The sequence below is a fragment of the Pyrgilauda ruficollis genome, unplaced genomic scaffold (genome assembly GCF_017590135.1).
Source record: "Pyrgilauda ruficollis isolate IOZ18807 unplaced genomic scaffold, ASM1759013v1 scaffold10, whole genome shotgun sequence".
Taxonomy (NCBI): Eukaryota; Metazoa; Chordata; class Aves; order Passeriformes; family Passeridae; genus Pyrgilauda; species Pyrgilauda ruficollis.
In genome coordinates, this window is record NW_024508101.1 from 6079986 (window position 1) to 6104653 (window position 24668).

Consider the following 24668-nt stretch of genomic DNA (forward strand, 5'->3'; position numbering starts at 1 on the left):
AAATAGGATATAATTCACTAGTCTGATGCGGCATGTTAAGCTCGTGAGCAAAAGAAAGCTCCAAGTCCTTTCTCTTTAAATTGCAGCTAGAACACATTAATATTAATTTTTTTCTCTGCCATCATTTCATGCTTCAACCCTCCAGATGATAATTAAGAAAATAGAAGATAAAATTTCGTACTGTATAAAATTGCATTCAAGCCTTAACAAATAAGAGATTATTTTGTCCAGTAAACAAAACATAATCATCCTGGCACCCTTGCGAAGGAGAGCCTAAAATAGAAACTCTGCTTTTTATAGGTCATGTAAAATGTCATCATCTCTCTCATTATCTGTACTGTTTGGATGAAAAAGACCTGATTAATTTAAAAGAACATTGGCTTTTTTGCTAACAAGGTTATTTTCTCATTGATTGCTAGGAAGTCTAGTTCCTTTGCAAAGGGTTGCAAATGATGAGTAAATCAATTGTCAGCCTGTGTAGATGCATCTGCCATTTCTGTGCTGGCAGGGTCATGTGTACATGGTGTTTCTATAGCAGCTGTGGATGCACCTTGTTTGGAATTTCTGGGTCTGAGCAGAGGTGCAAAGGCAGGACCAGGAGAGAATCAAATCATGAAAGGCTCATGCTCCTTAAACTTCTTTTACAAGCTTAACTATCAAACATACTGTCACTTAAAAGGAAGACCAAACTTGTACAATTAGACCAATGGATTAATATTTAGGCAAACAATTAAAAAAAAACAAAACAAAAAACCCCAAGGACAGAAGTGTGAAAAAACACCTGTCAAAGGTGGTGGATTTACCAGGCCAGCCTCACTCAGAAACAGCAGCTGAATTTATTTCTAGGAATGTGATGGTTTCCCCATGGGGTTTATTAGCAGAGGGGTGTGAGTAGCCCAAAGCTGGGGACAGTATGCAGCTCCTGTCTGGAGGAGATTTGGGGTTCTGAGTCCCCTCTGTGAACTGTTTATCTGTGGCTCCTGGATGCCTTTGTGCACGATGCTCTGTTCTGTTTAAAAAACAGCCTGCCTTCCAAAGCTGCTCCTTTGTTCATCTGCCCTGGTTCAGACTCCAAAAGTGGGGCAGTGGGACTGTGTTCAAGCAGGAACAGTGCATTATTCTGGATTGCTCCTTTGATAAATAGCTATTCCTTTTGCATGCTGCTTGTCTGACACCTTTTCTTGCCAAGCTTGAAGATTCTGACCAAAAGTCCTTTTAAGCCAGCAGAAAAAAGTCCTGATGATTTAATGACTGGAGGTAGAGCTTTCTGAAATTCCGGAGTAGCATAAAAGCAGAAACCACAGTGACATTCATTCAGCAGAAATGCAAAGCCCGTTCTGTGCTCTCTTCCATCTTTTGCTGGATCAGTTTAGATCTCTACAACTTCTTTTTCCCCTCCAGTAGCAGAGGGAATATAGGAGGCTTCAGTGTACCTGTGTTGCTTAAAAACTCTCTCTGCTTTACAGAACTTCTAGAGCTTTGGCTGTGCACTCCCAGAAGTGAGAGAAGCACAAAATTAATTTGAGGTTAAGCTGATGAGAGCTTTCCATTTCAGAGTCAATGTTAAGGATCTCCATCCAAATGCATTTGATTAAATGAGGATGAAAAATGTTTGTTAGCAAACCAACAAGAAGGTACAAGAAGAGCTCTCCAAAATTAAAGAATCAAAACTTAAGGAGGAAGAATTGGTATTTAGACAATTAACTCTGATTTTTATTGTTTTCTATTGCCTCTCTTGTAGTCTTTAGCTGGATCATCAGAATGCTTATCAAAATAATAAAAAATAAAGTGGCTGTTGGTTTTAATGGCAATGACAGTAAAGCTGTTTCTTGAGCATGCAGATTTCCTGGCAGAATTGCAAATTGGTTAAACCATGTGAGTCTGAAGAGCCAGAAGTTACTGATAAAAATGGGCATAAAGCATGGTCAGGTCTACTTGTCTTGTAAAATGGGAAAAATCCCATGAAGCCAAAGCCAGCAGCAAAACTTGATTAAACGTTTAATTTCTGCTTTTCCTGTTAGTCTTTCACAAAAGGTGTTCATTGTGGAGTAATGTAATGGGAATGAAACCAGTGTGTCTTTCCACCTGGAATTCTGGGAAACAGGTTTTTTTTGCCCACTTCTGGTCTTTTATTTTTCAGTTAATTCTTTTTAGTGCAAGATGCTTGCAGCATCTTATCTTGCCAAAAAAATCCTGTATTTCCATTTCTACCAAACCAGAATCAGTGAAACTTCATTCTGGAGGTAGCATTTTTTGTATCTTCAGAACTGGACTGGTACTGTGGTTAATTTTTTTTTGTTTGCAGTGGGAAGATCAAGCCTGGGTGTTGGTAGCCATCATAAGCTCCCTCTTTTAGATGGGTGTGCTAATTCTTATTCCTGCCGTGTGGATTGTCTGAAGATTGTAAGAAGGGGAAAGAAAAGCAGGGTGTGGGCAGAAGGGCTGGGCTGGCTGAGCCTGGGCCCTTAGGAGCTGTGGCTGGGGTCAGGGCAGCCTGGCAGGGTAAGGGTCTGAGCAGGCACCATCAGAGCTGTGTCTGATTCCTGCAGAAATGTCACATTCCTGAGGAATGTCTCCATTCTGACAAATGCCATTTTGGCATCAAAAGCATTACCGGGGAAATGTCTGACCATACACACGAGCTGAGTGTTTCTCTCTTTATTCCAATATTCTGTTTTCATCAAAAGAGAGCTTTTTATTCTGCTGCAGAACTGCTCTGCTTTATATCTAAAGAAGCAAGTTGTATGTGGTTTCTTTGTAATTAAAATTCTTATCCCCAAAAACATGTTTTCCATTAAAATTCCTGCACTAATAAGTCTAAATCTTGTAACTATTGTCTCTGGAAATATACGTTTTGCTATATGCTGTACATAAACATTTATTTCCTGCTCGAGAAAATGTGGGTTTTACCATCTGTAATATTCATATTTGTTTCTCATAGGGAAAAGTTGGGGTGACAGAAACATGACACAGGCACTCCTAAACTCATTAAGAGAACAAGACCTTGTGACCAGGGCAAAGATGTTTGTTACAGACCCTAGTAAGCTTTTTCATGTGCCTTTTAATATTTTTATTGTCAAACTTGCTTTATGTAAAGGATTATAATTATGTTAGAGACCAACACTATACAGCTTATTTGGGTTTTGATTTTAAATGTGAGTTTTTCAGTATTTTAGCTGTTGCCTTTGCCCAGACTTTAACATGAAGCTTACAGAGGAGAGGATTTGCTCTGTGTGGTAGAGACAGTCCCAAGAATCAGAGCATTTTTGCTTCAAACGACTTCATGTGCAATAGTTAACAGCAACATTGCCCTCATTCACTTCTCTCTTTTACTTTTGAGTTTTGCCAATAAGATGTAGTGGTACTTTATTAAAACCCATCACTGACTGCCATGGTTCTTGTTCCATCCAACTCATTCATTCTGTCAGTGCTGTAAAATCTGATTTTCGAATTTCAGTTCCATTTCCTGCACAAAAGGGAGGCCCACAATGCTGTGTGTTGAATTGCTTTTACAGCAGAATAGCCATGATAACACTTCTCTTTTACCAGGAAGGTTTTCTCAACTTGCCCAGGCTCTTGGTCACCTGAGCAATTCAAAAGATTCAGCTCATTGCCTCATTTTGCTCTGAACTCTTTTAAATTGCTGTTGGCTCCCCCATTCTTCCAGATCCTTCACCTGCCTATTCAACACACTCTTCCTAAATCACATTTCCAAGTAATAGCTCAGGACATTAGAGAACTAGTTTGAATCAATTTCTCTTTAATCTTGATTTTTCAAGAAAAACATTCAATGTTGATGTAACATTTTCCAGGGATGGAGAATATCCTCCAACCCTCAGAAAATACTTCCAATGGTACAATAAAAATAAAACAAACATGCTTGCAGTTAAAATAATTAAGCAGAGTTAGTCCAGTTCCTTAGATCTTGTTTTCCTTTTGTCTACAACATGAAACTGAAAAAAGTTACAGTCACTTTCCTATAAGTTAGGAGGTCACACTGGTTTAAAAACAAACCTTACTCAATTTCTGTGGCTTTTTGGGCCTCTTGTAAAATGTGCTTCAACAGCTCCCAACTGTAATACACATTTTTCCATTTAAATGGTTTTTTCCCAACAGATTTAGCTCATAATTATATTCAGCTTTGAGAGCCTGATTTTCTAAATCAAACAGCATTGTTGCCTGTGTGCTTCCTTTCTTTACTGTATGCTAGTGGTTTGGCATCTATTCTATATGGACATAAATGTGTAATTATATTTAAAAAAGAAAAAGAAAAAAAAAAGAGGTCCATCAGAGGTTAAGCTGAGTTGTGCTCTTCGAAAATAATGTAGAAAGAGCAGGACCTTTACTTGCTAAGGTGAGACCACAAATTTTGGTTCTGGGAAATTTATTGGGCAAGTTGGAAAATTAACCTGTGGCACTCTGTAAATGGGTATACTGCAGATGAAAAAAATTATTTATTTTTCTTTGGTCAGACACTGCTGCACCTGAGAGTGTATCATCCAGCCACACTGGAGAAGGGGCAAAAGCAGCTGGAACATGCTTTGGACAGATTTTCTTCCTGTGGACACATGATTTTCAGCTGGTTTCTTCATAGAAGGCCAACATTTTGTATGTGATAGAGATACTTGTGAGGGGAAAAAAATGAATTTGAAAAAACCATCAAAATTCTAGTGTTCTGACAATATCTTCATTTAGTGTGTGTTTATAGCCTGACAATCGCAGGTTGGCATCATTAGATTTTATGTATTCAGTTCCTCTGGGAAGTAGGCTGTAAATATTGATGTGTGTCCTGGAGTCTGGGAGGTCAGAGGGAAAAACTATAACCCTGTGATCAAAATTCAGAGGTGACCTGGCTGGGCTGTGGGAATTTGGCCCTCCAGCAACCAAGGAAGAACAAGAATGACTGCTTGAGAAATTTGAGGTCAAGTTAAAAAAAAAAAAAAAAGCTCCAAAAAAACTCCACCATCCAAAAATTACAGAGAAAAGCAAGCCAAAAAATCAAAGAATATGAAGAGCTATTCAGAACTCCCCAATTCTGGCATATGTGTGGCACTTTTTTCCCATTCTGGAAGAACCAAATGCTGTATTTAGGGAATGGGTTTCAGATTTTGCAAATATTTTCCTAGTGCCATTCTAGAAAATGAGTTTGTTGGCATATTGTTATGGGGGGCTTGTTCTGCTAAAGCATTGTAATGCCGTCTGTTTCTCAAGCTGATTTGGCTTTTACAGCTCAAATATGATATCCTACTTTTAGAACATATGGCAACTCCTTTTAGGAGGCATAGAGAGATGTGCATCTCATTTCCAGAAATGGGTCTTTTCCTTGGAGTGAATTCTGCAAGTGCTTTTCGTCTTGATTTTGCCCATTCTTATTATTTTAACTAGACTTTCTTCTTCACCCCTTGCCCTCCTTCTGCCGGTTCCTGCACCCCAGAGCTTGCTGGCATCTTCAGAGAGCAGGGACAGGAGCGATGCTCCTCACCCAGGTGGCTTCACCCAGAGCAGTGTGGTGGCACAGGCTGCGGTGTGGCTCCCAGGCAGGCTGTGCTTTCCTGGGAAGCCTTTCCTGGGCTGCTCACGTAGCTCACTCTGTGTTCATTGATGGAAACGCTCAGAGCAGACTGCACTGAGCCCTTCAGAGGCTGCATCCGTGGCACTCTCTTACAGTGGTTTCATTCTGCATTCATTTCAGTTCTGTAGGAGGGTTTTTCTCTTCTTACTACTTTATTTTTTTGTTGTTGTTGTGTTTTTGTGGTTTTTTTTTAAAAGCCTACGTGGCAACATTCATTTCAGTTCTGTAGGAGGGTTTTTCTCTTCTTACTACTTTATTTTTTTGTTGTTGTTGTGTTTTTTTTTTAGAAGCCTACGTGGCAACATCAGCGTTTCTTGCCGCTGTTGGTGCCTTCACCCTGCTCCTTGCAGGAGCACACAGGGCAGAGTGCCCAGCACAGCAGTGCCTTTGTGTGCAAGGCACAATGCCTTGCTCAGAGCAGGCTCTGCAGTCAGTCACCTCTGGCTCTGCCTTGCTCTAAAGCTCTGCAGAGCTGGGGCTTTGCTCTGGGCATTTGGTTTAAGGTCACTGCCAAGCAGAGGCATTTATGGACGTAGCTTTAATGTTACAGCTTGGTTGTCAGGCAGTGAACTCGAGGTCAGTGCTGATCTGGCCACAGAACTGGGTAAACTGGTATTTAGCATGGTACTAATCTTCATTGGAAACAAGACCAGAGGATGTTGCATTACCTTGTTCTTTGTCCACACACCTCCTGAGCTCTGTTGGGAAAACGCAACAAAGTTTGTGTGCGTGGCTGTTAATCAGTTCTATAGTTTTATCTTGGAGATTTTTCATTTTAGTAGGAAAATATTCTGCATTTGTCCTCCCAGTGTGTCCCTTCCCTCACCTTGGCTCACCTTGCTTCTCCACTGTCGTTCCCAGAGACCACCTGACACTCTCAGTTTCCTTCTCTGTGGGTTCTTAAAAGTGAACAAGGAAAACAGAAAGCTGAGGCAAGAGCGGGGAGCTTGTAGCATTTGAAAATGGCATAGGGGAAGAAAAGAGGTCTCCTATGAGTCAGTAACAGAGCAAGAGTGGTTAATTTCCAATTTTTAGTTAGTTGGGTTAATGATTAACTATGGCTACAAAGTGCCAGGGCAGGCTCCACACCTGCCAGCACCCATCTGGATGAGGCAAATCATGTTTTGTGCCTGGCCAGTTCAAATGTGTTTTAGAGGTATCTAAGGCAGCAGTCATCAATACTGCTGACCTTGTTTTTCCCTCTTCTATCCATCACCTGCTCTTGTTGCTTGAGCAGCATGTTCTATTGTATTTTTGCCTCAGGTGTATCAGATTTTCTGTTCCTTAGGCTTAGCTGGGGCAGGTATAGTTGCCACTTTCCCTGGAGAAATGTCATAATTTATCTACCATTATTTATCATATCTATCAATAGATATTTATATTAATATTTATCAATATCCATCATTATTTATCATGCTAGAGGCTTTATATGGACACAAATGATATCACATGATTTAAGAAGAGGAGCAGAAATTAAACTTCAGTATTTTGAGGAAGAAAATAATAAAAGAGATCCTTCTTGATGTAGAAAGATCTGATTTGTCTCTCCATGGCAGAGCAGGCTCCCCTCCCTGGCGTGCAGTCCTGGCTGTGTGGCCTCCCTGTCTCCCAGGTCAGGATTGTCCTGGGCTGCAAAGATGTCAGAGGATGAAGGAATTTTATTCTCCAGGAGCCTCAAGAAATGAGGGCTGAAACTTTGAGGGCACCAGAAGCTTGAAGGGGCCAAAAAGGGAGAGAGGCTGGGCTTGCTGCTGCCTTTGCAATCGTTGCTGATCTTAATTCAGTTGAGAGCAACAGAAGTGTGTTTGTCACAAATGTTCAAAATTTTCAGGCCTGGTGTATAAATAATGATATTTTTTTTCTTTTCAGCCTCAATGCCGGAGCTCTGTGGGTTTTCTGGCCCTTTTCAGCTGAAAGGCTATTTGTTTAAATTTAGTGTAGAAATATGAATCACTATTAATGCACAGAAAATAAAGTGAAGCACCCTGTGAATGCAGTAGATGAGGTGACCTGCTCTTAGAAGAGTTTTACCAGGGATTTATGATCTGTTAAGTGCATTTCTGCAGCAGCAAATGCTGAATTACCACCTCAGTGCTGGTTCACTCAGCCATGCAGATTGAGAGCGATGCCAAAGCTGCCATGCCAAGAAGGCTCTTGCCTGCTCCTGATTCTGGACATGACCTGAAAGTTTTGAGTGTGAATACATCTCCTTCAGGTGCACAGCTTACACCTAAAATAACATTTTAAGAAGTTCTCTCAGTAAGTAACAAGTGTTATTCATTCTCCAGACAGGAATTACTGGCTGCACTGAAGTGCTCACTGCTGATTCAGCAGCCAGGCTGCTCCATCAAAGTGGGGCTTTATTGCTGGGCAGGCAGCTCATCCTGTAACTTTGTGCAATTCTTTATGCCATAACCCTCCAGCTTATCATCATTTCCTTCCACTGGAAGTCTTTTGCAATGGATGAGGCTTTGTTGTTCAGAAAAGATTCTGAAGCATAAAAATTGGGAAGCATTTTGTGTTTTACTTCAGGAGGTAGGCAAAGGGTGAGCAGTCGTTTTGTTTTTGTTGTGATGCAGAATTGTTAGAATAATGACAGCACCTGGGCTCTGATCTGAGAAGTTCATCTGACTGCAGTCTGGTTTTAGGAGGCTGGTACAAATTAAAGTAATATATTGGTTGGTTCTGGGTGTAGCATTTCCAGCAAAGATCCAGTCTGCACCCTCAGAGCAGTTCTTCTTGTCACCAGACACTGTCCACATTGGAATGGAAGCAAACACTGACAATAACAGATGAGGTTATTTGAAGCATTTATGGGGAACATTTAAGCATCTGGACTTTATGGTACTAGAATTGGTACCCAGCAATAAAAGTTCATTGGTGTTTTTTGTTTGTTTTTTAGAGGAAAAGAAGATGAGAAAATTGAATTGGGATCAAATTAGGTGTTTGCTGAGCCATGTTAATTGTTAATCTGAACTCCCATGGCAATGTTTAAATATCATTTTAGAACACTGAACCATAAAAGGTTTTTAAGTTTACTTGTGTTAGGAAAATGTAGTAGCAATTAATTTACCAACATGTTGTGTGTTTACAAGGTACCTTCATTTCATGGGTGGCTGGAAGACAGAACATGCTTAGATTGTATTGAATTTAAGAAGCCACATGAATTCTTAAGTGTTTTAAATGGGTTTTCTCTTCATGATCTTATTTGAACTCTGGCCAGCCATGATGAATGTCTTCTTGTGTCTTTGACCTCACAAGAGACATGAAATAACAAATGTAGGTACTGCACTTTATTTACTTATTTACTTAGTAGTTAAAACAAGAAAGCAAACAAAGCCATGATGTATTTCACCTCTTCTTCCCAGCACTGCCTTGACAAATGGCTGTTGAAACAGTGCTAAACTGTGACCTTAAAGCCACAGGCGTAATGAAACTGTGATCTGGCAGATGTGACAGACTCGTCTTACATAAATCACTCTCTTTTGTCACTGCTGGCATATGGCCAATGAATCTTCTAATTATTGAATGGCTTTTATAGCCCCATTATTTATAATCACTTCTGGACAGCAGCTGGAAGACAAGGATGGGACAGGATGAAATGATATAGCACAAACTATTATCATTTCCATAACAACTGCTGGGATTAGGAATATTTGATGATGATGTGGCTACCAGTGCAGTCTTGTTAAATTATAAAAATCTACTCAGCCTGCTAAGATGGACTGCTGCCTCCTGGACCTTACCTTGAAAATTATTCTATTAATTTGCCCAGAAATAGAATATTAATCTCTCCAAGCATTAACAGAAGATATGTGTGAGTATCAGGGCCACCTTTGCAATGGGACTTGAGGAAAATTGATGGCAAGTCTTAGTAGGAGAGAGTGGTGATGCCCTGGCATTGCTGTTGGAAAAGTTTGAAGAATGTCTCCTGTTTCCCAGGAGCCCTGTCTATACCCCACTTTATAATAAGGATTTAACAACAGATTGAAAACTTGTCTTGAGTTACATTCTGATTATTTTAACATTTCTTTTAAAAATAGGCTGTTGTTTTCACGGGGTTAATAGATTTATAACCAGCTTAGTTAACACACTTCCTAGTTAGGGGGAGCTATTTTGGCTCCAATTATAGATGAGTTTGTGTAGAGGACCTTCTGCTGGGCAGAGCAGGAGCACAAGTGAAGTCCCCCAGCCTGTAGTGCCAGTTATCTGACACTGCAAGTCCACTTGCTGCTCTAGAAAACACGAGCTGCAAGTTCTCTCCTCATGCCTCTAAACGAGCAGGGTTTGGATTTTTTTGTTTGGCTTGGTTTTTGTAGGGTTTTTTCCCCTGTTATCTGTAGTTCTGCATTTTGAGCACAGAAATAAAACCCTGCCAACCACGATAATTTATTGGTTAAATACCTTCAGAGAGAGATCTTCAGATGATGGGCAGTATGCTACAAAAAACCCTGCCAACCACGATAATTTATTAGTTAAATACCTTCAGAGAAGGCAGTATGTTACAGTCAGGGGTTTATACTGCAAATCCAACATGTGCAGCCTTTGTGTCTTTAAAAAATTGAATCCTTCCCTCTCACTGTAGACATCAGGGTGGTGAGAGAGAGTCTTAATCCAGATGACTCTATTGCACTTTTATCCCTTTAGTGAGGCCTTTAACCTTTCTTTGCTTCATGGCCCTGTTGTTTTGAAATGGTCTTTGTCTGACCAGAGAGAATCCCTCTGCTAAAGACACCTTTAAACAGAGATCCCGACAGGAGAAGGGGGATTCTGCTGCAATTCAGGAATGGAAGACAGATTTTTCTAGTTCAGATGCTATCAGTCACTGTGACTGCAGCAATTGGTTGCCTTTCTAAAGAAGGGTAAAGCAAAAAAATATATACTGGTGTAATCTGCTTAGAGGAGTGTAATATAGGTCAGGGACCAGAGTGTCCCAGGCCTGACCCTGACCCATCTTTGCACGAGCATCTATAGGCTCTGTCAGAGTGTGGCTGTTGATCAGGATTATCTGGGACCATCTCGAGCAGAAATGGGATCAAACAGCTGCAGTAATTAACAGAAACATAAACTATCAAATGATAGTTTCCAAACGCGTAAAGCACGAGTTTAATATACATCTTGAGCACACACACACACACACATTGCACAGTGCTGGCATGGACTATCCACCAGCTGGCAGGAAGGTGCTGGCAGCCCCACCATGTTCACACTCAGCTTTTTCTTGGGATAAAAATTCAGATTGTGCTTGGTCATTTGTGCAGTCTGCTTTCCCTGCTGGAAGGCAGCATGGCACTGGGGCAGGAGGCTCTCAGCCCCAGGTCTGTGCTGCTCTGGGAGAGCTCTCCCAGAGGTGATGTTCTCACGCAGCAAAGGCAGTGTTAGATGATCCCACATGCGGCTTTCTTCCTGCAGAAGCTGGGAATTTTAGCACCAAGTGTCAGAGCACAGTTCAAAGCAAAGCTTCCCTAGTGGCTTTACATCAGGTAACTGTTGGAGGACAAATGTGTGACAGAATTGTGGGTTTGGGAGCAATGTGTTTCGAAACAGTCAATAGTTTTCATTAATCACAACCCATCTAAGTTACACTTTGGGCTACAAAAGCTGCTGACAGTTCATTGTTTCTCAGAAAACCATATGTCACTAATTTTTTTTTTTTTTTTTTTTTTTTCTATGAGAGATGTTTCCCCCTTTTTGCTACCAAACTGATGTTACCATGTAATGGCTGGGGAGGGTGATAGACATACTCTGCAGTATGATAATTAAGAAGAATAGATTAAACCAGCCATTTTGCCCTGTGTTTCATTCAAAGGATTGAAATAATAAGATGGAAGCACCTCAGATTTGGAGTAGTACTGTGAGGAATGAAGCAGTGAAAAGTTGGTTCTCTGACTGTACCTTCACATTAAAAAAGGGCATGGATTTTGTTCAACAGAGAAAAAAGGGAAACTGTTGCAACAGCACCAAAAAAAAATCTTTTAGCATCTTATTTGTGAACTATAAATTTTGGTTAGTTTTTCATTTTTTGCATGTCTGATGATCTAAGCTACATGTATCAGCCTAATTTTCATTACAGAAATAACAAGGTGATTTTTCTGTGTGCAAATAAACAATTTCCAACATATCCTGATCAGCACAAAGGAAGAATAGAGCACTGGGTTTTCAGACCTGTATCCTCTGCTTTGGAAACTGCTGTTCCTGGGTTGCATCTCCTGTCCCTCCACTATTATAGCTGTTGGATCTTTTTACATCCTTTTAGCAGAGAAGAAAATAAGGAATCTCGAAAGAGTAAATGTAAAATCCACTCTCCATGAGAGCAGAAGAGTATTTTGGTGGCCAGTATATACTTTTGGTTGACGCAACTCTTCTCTAAAGGAAGTATTTTCTTGAGCACAATTCATTATATTTTAGAAAGGGGAGGATTTTTGCATAAAATGAGGTGGTTCTGGGCACCTGCCCATCTTTTGGCCAGGTGGTGGCTGTGCATGGACAGAAGCCATCAAAGGTGAGGCTTGGTCTCAGAGGGAGTTTGCACGAGCCAGCGATGCCCTCAAGGAGCAGAATGAATTTTGCTGCTAAGATTTGCACAGAGGAGGTTGCTGAAGTGTCACTGGCATATTTTTCAGGTTCTCAGAGGTTGTGGGTGCATACATTTTGGACTAAGGGTACAGCAGAATTTATAAACTTGTGGGCAGCATTAGAACCTTCTAAATACAGCCAGTGTCAAGCCTGTGTCATCTCAGCTCAGGGGAGATTTTTGGAAGAGATCAGAGCCGAGGGAAGCATTACAAATGGTAAAAAATCCAACATGTTCCAGGCTGGATCCCTTTGGCAACTTCCCACGTAGAGTTAGTTTCTGTGTTAGCTCATTTTCTCCTGCCATGCAGCGGAGGGAATTCCTGAACCTGCCTGTGCCCACAGCTTGTGGCCTCAGCGACTGCTGAGCTGAGATCATCAGAGCTGCAAGAAGCCTTCATTTATGTCAAGACTCTCCTGGAATTTAGGAACAGGAATGTAGCTCAGCAAGCTTTTTGGGGGCTGGGTTTCTTTTTGACTCTTTTTTTTTTTTTTCTTCTTCCTTCTCTTCTAAAATAAAAATGTAATAGAAATAAGCATCACTCTGAGCCCCCAGAGGGGACACTTATGTGAGTGTAAGTGTTGCTACAGCCCCTGTTTTTGCAAGTGCCTTTTTAACTAGTGCTTCAGTGACTCAGCTGGGAAATCCCAGCTCCTGCATAAACCAAATAACCAAACTTTCCAGCAGGGCCATAATAGACTGAGATGCTAGATGGAATGGGCACAGAGGGAAGCTAAAAGCAGGATATCATCATTAAATTGCATATATTCTGTGGTCAAACAAGCCCTAGCTCAGCAGAGCTTTTTCACCTCAAGACATTATTGTTACATAAATCATTGAATCAGGGATCACACAGTATTTTGGAAGAAAGTTTACTTATGTGATACATGCAGTTCTGTGCATTAATTTCTTGCCTGGAATAAGCCCTTGCATTATGCCCAAACAGTTTGTCATAATTGTCCTTTTTTTGCTATGAAAATCTACCTTGCCTTACTCTCTCTTGTGCAAAGAAATATATGGACTGTTTAGTTAAAAGATAAAGAACTACTTTATTATTTCAGCAGAAGCTCTTTTTTGTGCCCAGTCTCCCTCTGGAGTAAAACAACGTGGTATGAAATCAAACATCTGGAGTTTGGAAAGTCAGCTCTGATATTGAAAAACTGTAGCCAGAAGTCTACCAAACCCTCCAAGTGCCTCCTGTGTGGGAAACAAATTTTATGGTGCAATAACTGGAGACCATTTGTTAGAAAATGGGTTGATAATTCACTCTGGGAGTGAGGGGTGTTGCTGGTGTTACTCAGGAAAGTGTTTTGAACCAATTATATCTCCCATTATTTCAGTTTTGTTGTTTCATTTCTTCAGTGAACATTTTGGTCTTTACAAACTTCCTTTTGTTAATATCTGGGCCTGCTGCCTGAGCCTTCTTTTCTTCAATAAGAGATTTAATTAAAAGAAAAAGCTGTCAGGAGGATCTAAATACAAGTCACAACATTATTTTTAAAATTTGACATAGCACTTCAGACTGAGGGCTATTTTGGGTTTAGTTTTGTTTTTAAACCAACATTTCTGGTAAAATGCTGCAGGGCTGCAGTGGTTTTATCCTGCCCACAGTCATGTAACAGTCTGCACTCTTTCTTATTTCACCATTTGCCTGGTGCTGCTTCTGCCTCTCAGACCCCGTGTCTGACTGCACTCCATTGCAGTATTATTATTTTTGATTTGCTCTGCAGTGATTCCACGAGGCTCCAGCCAGGAATCTGTGACTGTGAGGCTGCATTCAGTATCCAGATGTATTGAGATGATCTCTGCATTACATACTCAGAATCAAAAAAATCATAATGCAAATGATAAAAGACTGAAAACAGCTGCAGTGGTTCAGCCCAAGGTCCATGGAGTCCAGCATTTTGGCTCCAGCTGGGGCCATAAATAAGATGCCTGGCAAAGGGAAGGAAAAGAGCAAGATACTTGATATTCCCTCACTTCTTTCCTGGGTCTCCCAACCACCAGCAATTGATTTTAAGCTCAAGGAATTTCCTTTTCCCTCTTCTTTTCAAGGCCAGGTTGGATGGGGCATTGAGCACCTGGCCCACTGGAAGGTGTCCCTGCCTGTGGCAGAGGTGTGGCAACAAGGTCATCTTTAGGGTCCCTTCCAACCCAAACCATTCTGTGATTCTGCAGCCCCCAATGGGTCTGTCCTACAAGTGAATCTCCCCTTGAACCTCCTGGATCAGCTTCCTGCCCCCACAGATCTCTCCAGGGAGAGCTGCACAGCCTGGGGACTCCTGTCTGTGGTGATTCTGAGCCAGGCTCTTGTTTGGCTTTCCTTGCTGTCTCCCAGTCCTGGTGTTGGGAGAGGCAAGCTGTGCCCAGGTGGCCTCAGGGCATGTTGGAGGCTGGTGTCCACCACAAGCTGCAGCATCCCTCTCTTGGTCCTTGTGTGGCAGCTGCTCCAGGCTTTGATCATCCTGGTTGCATTTCTCAGAAGATTTTCCAGTGGTTTTTGGGTTTTTTTTCTTTTCATTTTAGAACAGAAGAGTTTCAATCCCTGGTTTTGCTCTTCAGTCAAATTAATGTCAGTGTTATTCCAAACTTGGAAATATTTTTGGGAAAAGACTTCGTTAAGTTTCTGTAGTTCATATGTTCTGCTACAAAAAAGGGTTTGGTATTCAGCAACTGGCAATGTTCATTAACAGTTACATTTCTTTTTCTTTTTTTTTTTTTTTTTTGTTTTTTTTTTTTTTTTTTTTTTTTTTTTTGTATGTTCTTTTTTACTTTTGTTTTGTTTTATCTTCTTTCACACTTCTGAAGGTGTTCAAACCTGAGCAGGCAAATAAACAGATTTAGGTGAATAGCATTAAATATTATTTTTTAAGGACTTTGGGTGCTCTTAAGTCAATACTTTTGTAACTCCTGCTGTATGTTGGGATGGATACCAGTGGAAAGTTTAGCACTTGTTTGATTTTTTTGCCATGTTCGGCTTTATTAGTAGCTCCAATGGGAGCAGCTTTTGCCTTCTGTCTCTCCATCCTGCTCACCCTCTAGAGACTTACAAAAGTAATACCTTTATTATTTTTCTTCTTTTTCCTGTCATCCGTCTGTCTCCGTTTGCTCAGAGAAATAAGTGATAAACAGGAATGATGATCTGTTCAACACCACAGGAAGAATGTTGCATTATGAGACAAGAGAGACCTCTTGTTTACAGCAAGTTATTTTTGGTAATTAGCCATTTGTAGAGGAAGATGAGCCTCTGCTCATAAAGTCAGCATGCCATAATTTAGGGGGCTCTGAATGGAAATCTACCATTTGCCTCAACTGGAAATGGCAATTGTGTGCATTTAGAAATAAACGAGTGGCTGTTTTTTGCCTTGCAGGAAGCAGACTGAACAAGGATCTGCGGCATTACCTCAACCAGAGGTTTCAGAAGGGGTCACCAGACCATGACCTGCAGCAGACCATCCGGGACAACCTTTACCGCCACGCTGTGCCTTGTAAGTGACAATCCCTGCCCTGGGGCAGGACTCACCTTCGGCTTTGGGGGAGACTGTTTTCACTTTGGGCAGGCTTCCATGTGTGACAGCAGATAGGGTTGAAAAGGAAAATGATTCATCTCTGAATGAGGCTTTTTTTTATTACCTTTTTGGAGCAGTTGATGGTGTGATGCAAGCCTTGTGATGCCTGCTTTGGAGAAAAGCCCTAAAAAAAAACTGCCATGGGGTGATTGCTTGGCTTAGAAAGAGTCTATATTAATATCAGAATGGTGAATGTTGCTTATTGGTTTAAAACCTATGAATATAAAAGAGGTTTCTATTTTTATTTCCTGAGCAGAACTTAATTTCTGATGCTTGTTTAACTTGTAGAATTGAAGAGCATTTTATGGCTGGGTGCCATTGTTGAAGGCATCTGCCACTGTTGGAAGGTCATCCTTGATTCATGTAGGAGATAAGGAACAAGAGTTAGCAAAGCTGAGAAAGAAATGCTCATTTTCACTCAAAAAAACCAAACAAAAAAACCCCCCTACCCAATACACAACAACAACAACAAAAAAACTTCAAACAAAAAACAAAACAAAACCAACCAATCAAAAAGCCAAGAAAAAAAAGACCAAAAAACCCAAACAAACAAACAAACCAAACCAAAAAAAAAAAAAAAAAAAACAAAACCCCAACAAACCAATTGAAAAAAAGACAAAAAAAAAACAGGTAAAAAACTACAAACTCTGGAGCATGGTAGTCCTTAGAAGGTCAGAATAATTACTAAAATGAGATTGTCCTTGGCATTTTGGGAAGGCATACGAAGAGTGGAGAGTGATCCTACTTTGTTGCACCTCTGTCTGACATTCTCCAGGTGGCAGGGGATACTCTTCTAAGGAAAAGGTTTTTTTGCTTAATTTGGCTGAGCTGTGGAAATAATGATATGCCCTTTAGATCAGGCTGGAATAAGTAAACATCTTAGTTATAGGGTACTGAAATAAGCAGCAAAATAATTTGAAGTTTTCTGTCTCGTTGTGAATCAGAGATTGTTTATCCTGGTAGACTTATATAAATATTGAATAATTATGTTGCAACTCAAAAATCAGTATTTGCCAACAAATATCACATAGTGGTGCACACAGTAGTAGTCATTTTCAGTCTAAGTGTTGCATGCAGGAGGGCTGTGTAAGACCAGTTAAAATTGAGTGGTAACACTGACAAATGTTGATTCTTCAACTGGCAGATGCTGCTATAACACCATGGAGTTTATGCTCGTTTTATCAGTGAAAAGCAAGAAACAAATTATGTTTAAAGAACATAAAAGGACATAAAGAATAAATATGGATTATTGTTTACTATTGAACACTTCCGTTTGCCGTTCTGTCAACGTGAAATGTGATTATTTTTCAATCACCTAACTTGGCAGGCTGCAGATTTTTAGGGCATACTGCAAAAAGTGGCTTCCAGGAGAGCTCGTGCAGTGTTAGGCTTGGGAGATGCAGTGTTGTGATACTAATGCCCTTCTGCCTATGTGTGATATTTCATTTCCTAAAACAGCAAATAAAGCAAATGAGTGTAAGTTCTGGGGAAACATTTTGCACGTTACCAAGGTTACATTTTGAAATGCTTTCCATTGATTCTTTTATCTGATTTATCGAACTTGATGGTGAGTTAAGCTGCTTGGTCTTGCTTTTGATTTAAAATTAAGAGCAGTGAAAGTGATTCCTGCCTTTTCAAAATAGCTGGGGAAGATGTGGGTTGTTGGTGTATTAATAAGAGCATCAGTACTTATGTTTCACTTATGAAACAAGTGGAAAACCTGAGAAGTGGTGTTAGTTATTGTGTGTCTCCACACTTTCTAAATTGTTGAGCAGGTAGCATTTAATTTTGGCTTCATTTACTTTGGGGATGGCATTAATGGCAGCTTTTAAGAATGATGCTAATATTGGTGTGTGGCTTGGAAAGAGACTGCTGCATGGTGGGTTGGGATGCTTTACAGGCCTGGAGATTAATCTGGCTGTATGCTCATATTTTTATTCCTTGGTACACGTGAGCAGTAAATCCAGAGCCATGGACCAATCTCTAGTGCTAATGGATTATGAAGCCTTGTATTTTGAAAATGGAATTCCCTGATGCTTATGTGATAAACACAAACAAGAACACAAGGTCACTTGGACTGAGCATGCTTGGCCTGACAGCTGCTTTTTATTGCACTAATATAAGGGCTAAATGAAGTGATAATTAGTAAATTCAAAATGCAAAAGGTGCTGTTAACCAGTTACTGCCCAGAAATTCTGGTGACAAGGCACGTGATTCAGCCCTGACTGGTTTGGTGCAGGGGGTGAGAAAACCCAGAATGTTTCTGTTTCCCACTCAGCCCTGTGCCCGTCCTGTGAAGTCATGACAGCTTTTGTAGAAGACAGAGGCCAAGCAGAAAGGAGGAAAGATGCAGGATGTTTGGCTCAACCTCATTATTTTGTTAATGACATGCTGCTTAAGCATCATTTAGATTTTTGTCTTTAGGAGGGTTGGTTAAGAGTTTCATTTGTTTTCTGGTGAACCCTTGAGGATGAGTGGGATGATGTCAGCTCCCAGGGACCATACGAGCATTTGCCTGTTTGGGTGACACAGGATGCTTTTCTGAGAGATCAGGGGATTTGATCCCTAAATGTGTGAACCATCATAAACAAATGAGACCTTGAAATGGACCCAAAGGTGAAGCATTGTTGAAATAAGTTGGCAAACCACACACACATTTCTGCAAACTGAATTCTTCCCCTGCTCCTCAGTGCCGTCTGCCCCTCCAGCACACTTCCCCCGAGCCCTCATCCCCTCAGCTCCCCACTGAGCTGATTTTTTCCTGCAAGGCTCTGTAGTAAACAACAGCTGTGACAAGATTCCAGGTGGCTCCAAGTTTGGTTGTTGTGAGTCTCGAGTGCTCTGCTGCTCCTATCACACCAAACCCACGGGTTTATTTACAGACCCAGGGCATTCTCCTCTGAGTTTACAGCTTGAGCAGCAGCATGAGCTAGAACAAGGAGAGAGTAAGGAAGAGAGGCAGGGCACCTATTCATATATTTGGATGGTGTAGAAGTGGTTATAAAGTCATGCTACAATGGACAAATCTTTGGAAGAGTTAGTGTAGTTTAGCTTTTACTTCACATGGACCACCACTGGGCTGTTACTCCCTTGACTTTCTTCCTGAGGCTTTCATTTCATTGTAAACATCACCCAAGCCTATACTGTGGAATATTTTTATCTTTTGCTTAAGAAAAATCAGGGTTTTAAAACTTGAGCAAAGTTATTCTCATAGATGTTCAGATGAATTATTGTTTTCCTTCCTACCATGTAGTTTCCACTGTCAAAACTAGACAAAAACCCATCAATACATCATCCAGGTTAGTTTTATGTTGGTCCAGTCTCTAGCCATCCCTTTTCCTTCTTTTGATTTGAAGTACCACATTTTCCCTGTGTTTTGGTGTGCCTAGTGAAGATGACCAGAAATAATGCTCTGTTTTGGGGTAGTTCATGGCTCCATTGAGCTTGGACTATATTGTGAGGTGGCAACAATTCCATAATTACCCCTTGGCCATGCCTCTGCCAGAAGTGCTTTGACTGATGCAAAGACCTGGTCCACACCTTAATTCTACAGTGGATTTCACTTACTCCAGCTCAGTTTTTCCAGCCCAAACACTTGGGAGCAAGAGGGAAGGTTTATCAACTGTGTGAGGCATCTTGCTGGGGCACCCTGTGCCACATTTGAGTCCATCTGTGCTCACAGAAGTTGCTGTGATTTGGGGGAGGCTGAGGGTCAGTGATGCAGTGTGTTGACATTCTGGCTTTAGGTTTCAGAGTGTTTCTAGGAGCAGGACTTTTCCAAACAGGATTGTTGTATGTGAAGGTTCACCTAGTGAAATTTGTGATTATTTGGAAGTTCCTGTAAGAGTATATCCATTAAATGGGTGTTTCCAATCAGCCCTTCAGGGTATACCTGTGCAATAGTGTTTATTGGGAAAGATATGTGATAGCAACTTCCTTTAAGGTGCTAATGCAGCAGCCTGCCCAAACCACTGTTCACAGAAGGCTGAACACACAGGATTGTCTTCCTCTTTTTGAAATGATGGCAGAGGATATCTGTTTAATATAAACATGCAGTACTGGCTATTTGTCCTGCTTTCTTATACTCAGCAACCTGGCATCTGTTTTCTTTTCAAAGTGCATCAAGAGGAATCAGAAAGATGATACTTCCATAAGAGCTTATCTCAGCATGTTGTTTGATTTTGGGTTTTTTTTTTCCATTTACTTGATTCTCCACTTGTTTCAGTCCTGTGTGACATGCAGAGGCAGCTGTGGTGGGTCTGGTGTCTGTACGTTTACTTGCCAAAGCAGTATACCTGGTGCAGACATGACTGAAATAACAGCTAATCCTATTTCAGTCCTGTGCAACCCCTTTCCTTGCCAGGCTGCAGTCTTCAGAAGCAAAGCTCTGGAAGGTGAAAGATCTTTTTGATGGTAGATGAAAAGGTGACAGTGACTAGCCTAGAGTTAAGTCAGACTAGACACTATATGGCATTCTTTTTATTTTTCCCCTTTTCTTCGCAAAATTGGCTTTTAAAATGTCAGGAGGTCATCATTCAACAGTTGATTGACTTCCCCAAAACAAGTACATGTCCTGGGATTAAATGACTGGAGATCTGAATGTTAGAGATTTGCCACTTTCATTCCTGCTGTCTGTTCTCTCACCTTCCCAGAGTTTGATCTGTTCCTGTCCTCAATTACAGCACAGTAGCTCCAGCTGTTGTGCTTGGTTTTATAGAGGAACATGGAGCAAAATGGAAAGAAATGGATAAAAATCAATAGTTGTAAGTGTTGAGTGACCTGTGAGGAGGCTCAGGAAAGAGCCAACAACACTCAGGCACCTGGCTGGCCTGAGCACTCACATTTCAGTGGGAAGTTTGAGAGTTTCTCTATTCCAGGTGATCTCCTGGTGCAAAGGAGAAATCTCCTTTCAAAGTAAAACCAGTAAAAACCAGTTTTGATAGGACGTGATTATAGACTGCACATTGAAGCTTATTCTCTGAATTCAAGATTTTCATGGATAATTGAACTTCCAAAGGGCAGTTTAGTTTCTCCAGGAGCTGGATAAGCTGTTCTGTGCATTTCTACATAATCTGCAGGTAAGGGAGGACTAGTGGGACTAAATGGGCTGGGGTGTGATGAAACTCCTGTCAAATGTGCAGACTCAGGTGATTTCCCAGGATAAAGTCCTATAGCTCTGGGCTCCCCCATAAGTATTTCTGAACTTCAGAATGAATTGATAAAAGGGATATGCAAACCAGCTTACAGAAGGTTCTTTTCATTAGAATAGAGAGCATGAAAGTGTATCAGTATACTGGGAAAAATTGCTGAAGTGGTGCATAAAGACCTTTATGTTCCAAATGAATGTGGTTTTACATGTGTGGATATTTGAGTTACAATTTCGAAGTTATTTTTGTTACTAATTTTTATTAAGGATAAACAGAATCACAGACAGTGTATATTAGTTTTCTTCCCAGGCAATAAATCATCAGTTTATGTACACAAATGTTTTTGAATTCTCAAAAGCTTTCCAGACCTGCAGCTGTATTTATTATCCAAGTACCTTTTGTTGAAGTTCCCTTCCTAGAGGTGTAATTCTGCTTTTATAATGAGAAATAGTTGCAGGGTCCATGAAATATTCATTTGAAGGCCCACATTGATAAGGTGAGGAGCAGCAGACTTTTTTCTATCACATAAAAATAATTAATTTTTTTACAAGATTTATGTTAGGAAAAAAGTTTTAATTACTTTTAAAATAGTGCCATTATCACTGGGTTGCAGCATATGGATACCAGCAGTATGTAAAAATAATTTTTCTTATGAATAATTGCTTGTGAGTAAATCTAACTCTGTATAAAATTAGATATATTTCCATGCCAGCTAGTGTACATACATTTGATTTTTCCTGGTTTCACCAGGAACTGTATCCTGAGTACCACCACTGGCTTTAGAAAATCCTTATACCTGTGTTCCAGGGAGTGCCAAATTGCAGCAGTGTCCCCTGCAGTTTTCAATGATATAATTCATTCACTAATTAGTGAACCGGGTGTGTTTTCACTTTTAAAAGAGAGAAAAATGCCCTATTCTGAGCAACAGGACCAATATTTCTGTAGTTTAATTCCTTTCTATAGACAATCATTTTTGTTTAATCTAGAAGACTTCAGGACCTTTCTCCCATCTGGTCTGTCCTTCTAGATCAATAGCACGTTTTGTGCCAGCAAAACTATTGTTTGGGGGTGGGTTTGTTTGTTTTGTTTTTTTAATTTTGGAAATAAAGAAAAGCACTTATGATGGCAAATATTGCTCCATCTGCTTCCCCGTTTGTGAGGAATAGCTTTTTTGTGTTTCTCTGTACACCCAGTTGGAATTGCAGGAGGCACCAGAGAACAGTACAAAGCAGAGGAGCTCAGCCCTAGATGCTCTCCCATGGCACTTGCCAAAGGAGATTTGGGTAAGGAGTGTGGGAAGAGATTACAGGGCCAGCTTTCTTTGTTTTCTTTGTTACTCCCCAGTGTACTTAATTTTGCAGGTTTTCCATTGCAGTTGCTTTGTGCTCTGGCAGAGCAGCTGCCAGTGGATATTTAGGTGCAGTGCAAACAATGCCTGTGCATTTGTTTTAAAACATAAAGGCTTCCAAGGTGAGGGTCTCTGGGAGAGCAGAGAGTGAGTCAGACCTGGGAGCAGCTACTGCTCTTTGGAGGTAAAGGGGTGCAGATGAACTACCCCACATTATTTACTTCAAAACTGCCTCTGTCCTGCCATACTTTTTCATATGATATCTAATATGGTATCTAATCAGGTCCCAGGGTCCTGGTTAGATCTTTGGTGATGGCTGCAGTGCCACAGCTTTAGATTTCTAGGCAGTTTGATTTCTTTTCAGCTATCACCATGCATCTGTTCAAGGGTTTCAGTGTATTGATTGCGCTACAAAGCAAAAGAATGAGTGTTCCAGCAAAAGAATTGTTTTAAAATGAGGTAAAATTAAATGTGTAGCTGTTCTTTAACCTGCTTTTCCACTCACATTTGGTATTTCATGATTAACTCCCTGCAGAAAGCACCCATCACTGTGTAGGTATGTTTGTGCTTGGCCGTGCTGGTGGTTTCACTGTTACAAAACTCCTGTGCTTTCCATCAAAGATGTCAGTGTTTAAAAAGGAACACCTGTAAAGTCACATTTATTTGAGATTCTTCTGGCCCAGTGTGATACCAGCTAACCCAGTGGGATTGTAGAGGAGGATTTCCTGTGTGATTCCCAGTCCCACGTCCTGCTACCTTGGCAGTCCCTGAGCCCAGGGGGGCAGTGGCAGATGCCAGCTCCTGATGGTTTGATGGGCATGCAGAGTTGTCACATTTCATCTTCAAACAGCTATCCTTTTTTAACATTACATGCTTCCTCACATCAAGCATGCTGTATTTGTCCTCTAAATCCTTTTTGTCTTTATTTCAGCAGAGAGGAGATTAGCCATGGAATAATTTATAGAGCTGTTTAGATTCTGCTAGCTGGTTTTCTTTGGGGAGAGTCATACCCAGTACCTTTACTGGGAATAACTCTGTAAATTCATCTTCACTGATTTCCTTCCCCCCACCCCAAGTGAATAAGATGGTAGAAAAAAATAGAGCAAATATTTGTATTTCCACCCCTATTGAAGGAAAAATAAATCTTTCTTATTAGTCTTAACAGTCTAGATGTGTCCTTTTTTTATGATGTTCTCTTGAATAATTAGAGCTTTGAGTCATGAAGTCAAGATTCCTGGGTCATTGCCAGAACAGATTTATTTAAGGGGGACACTAGTTCTCTGAATTCCCTTTAAAGGGCTTTGTTAATGTCCCAGACTGCTCTTAATTAGTGATTTAAGAGGGAATACATCTGTTTCACTGAGGATTGTGAAAATTTTTATTTAAATGGAAATGCTTAATAAATGGCTCTTTAAAAGGCTAATGTATCTTCAAAATGAGGTGTGTATCACAAAGTAATCAGGTGAATAGTGATCTGGCAGTTCTTCTTGCATGGTCTTTTTCAGCTGAATAAGGAAGAAAACCTCATCAAAGACCTTTGGAAGTATCATCTGCTCTTGAATTGTATTTCATACTTCATCATTCATTCTCTACCTGCACTTTTTCATTGAACTTCAGGTTTAACACTCCATTTACCAGGGGAAAAAACAGTAAACAGAAGTTGATGTTGGTGAAAGGTATAAAAAGGCTTATTAGAGATATTGATGATACTTTGTTTGTTATCTTGGACCACCATGGCAACTCAAGTACCAAAATTTAAAGTTACTTAATGGGACATTTGTCATGTGCTAAAAATGTGCAGGTGATCCTTGCTGTATTAGGGATTGGAACTGGCAAAGCTCAGAACAGAGGGGCTGGAGCAGATGCTTGGGGAAGGAGGAGCTCCACATTAAGAAGCTGCTGCTGCTTTCAGCAAACTCTTCCTTGAATACATGAGGAGATAGCTATTAATAAACACAGCATTACCATCTCCTACTGTTCACAGGGCTTTTGAATTAGTAATCAAAACCTTGACACTGGGTATTTTAACTTTTTTCATGTAAGTGTTGATTTATGAGCCCATCTTTGTTCGTGTTTTTCTAGGGTGTGAGTTTTTTAGTGTTTTCTTTTGTTTGGAGGGGATCGCACAGGAGAGCTGAAAATGGGCTTCGATAGTAAGGTTATTAGCAATTTTCCTAAATCCAGGTATGGAAGGTTTTCAGGAGAGCAGTAACTGTTGCTGGATGTGAAAGAGAGTCATGGAAAACCCAGCAGGACACTGTATGTGCAGCAGTAGGAAGGCTGGACTCAACAGTGGGGCAGAGCTGGACCCAGTTCTTCCAGGAATGTGAACATCCCATCATGTTCATAAATACATTTCCCAGTTTTGCATTTCCATCGTTTTAAAGATCTAGATTGCTATCTCACTTAGCAATTCTCTGCAAAATTCCCAGTGTTTTCTGGAAGGGGAAAGCTGATG

At 40.6% G+C, this 24668-nt stretch overlaps 1 protein-coding gene across 29 annotated transcripts in view; it reads left to right on the forward strand.

Moving 5' to 3' along the window:
• MAGI1 (membrane associated guanylate kinase, WW and PDZ domain containing 1) overlaps positions 1 to 24668 on the forward strand; it is a 336557-nt gene that overhangs the window by 151385 nt on the left and 160504 nt on the right. For all 29 annotated transcript variants that reach the window (XM_041464827.1, XM_041464836.1, XM_041464887.1 and 26 more), the window contains exon 2: positions 15518 to 15634. In XM_041464827.1, the coding sequence (XP_041320761.1) occupies positions 15518 to 15634 (117 nt within the window). The remainder of the gene's footprint in view (positions 1 to 15517; positions 15635 to 24668) is intronic.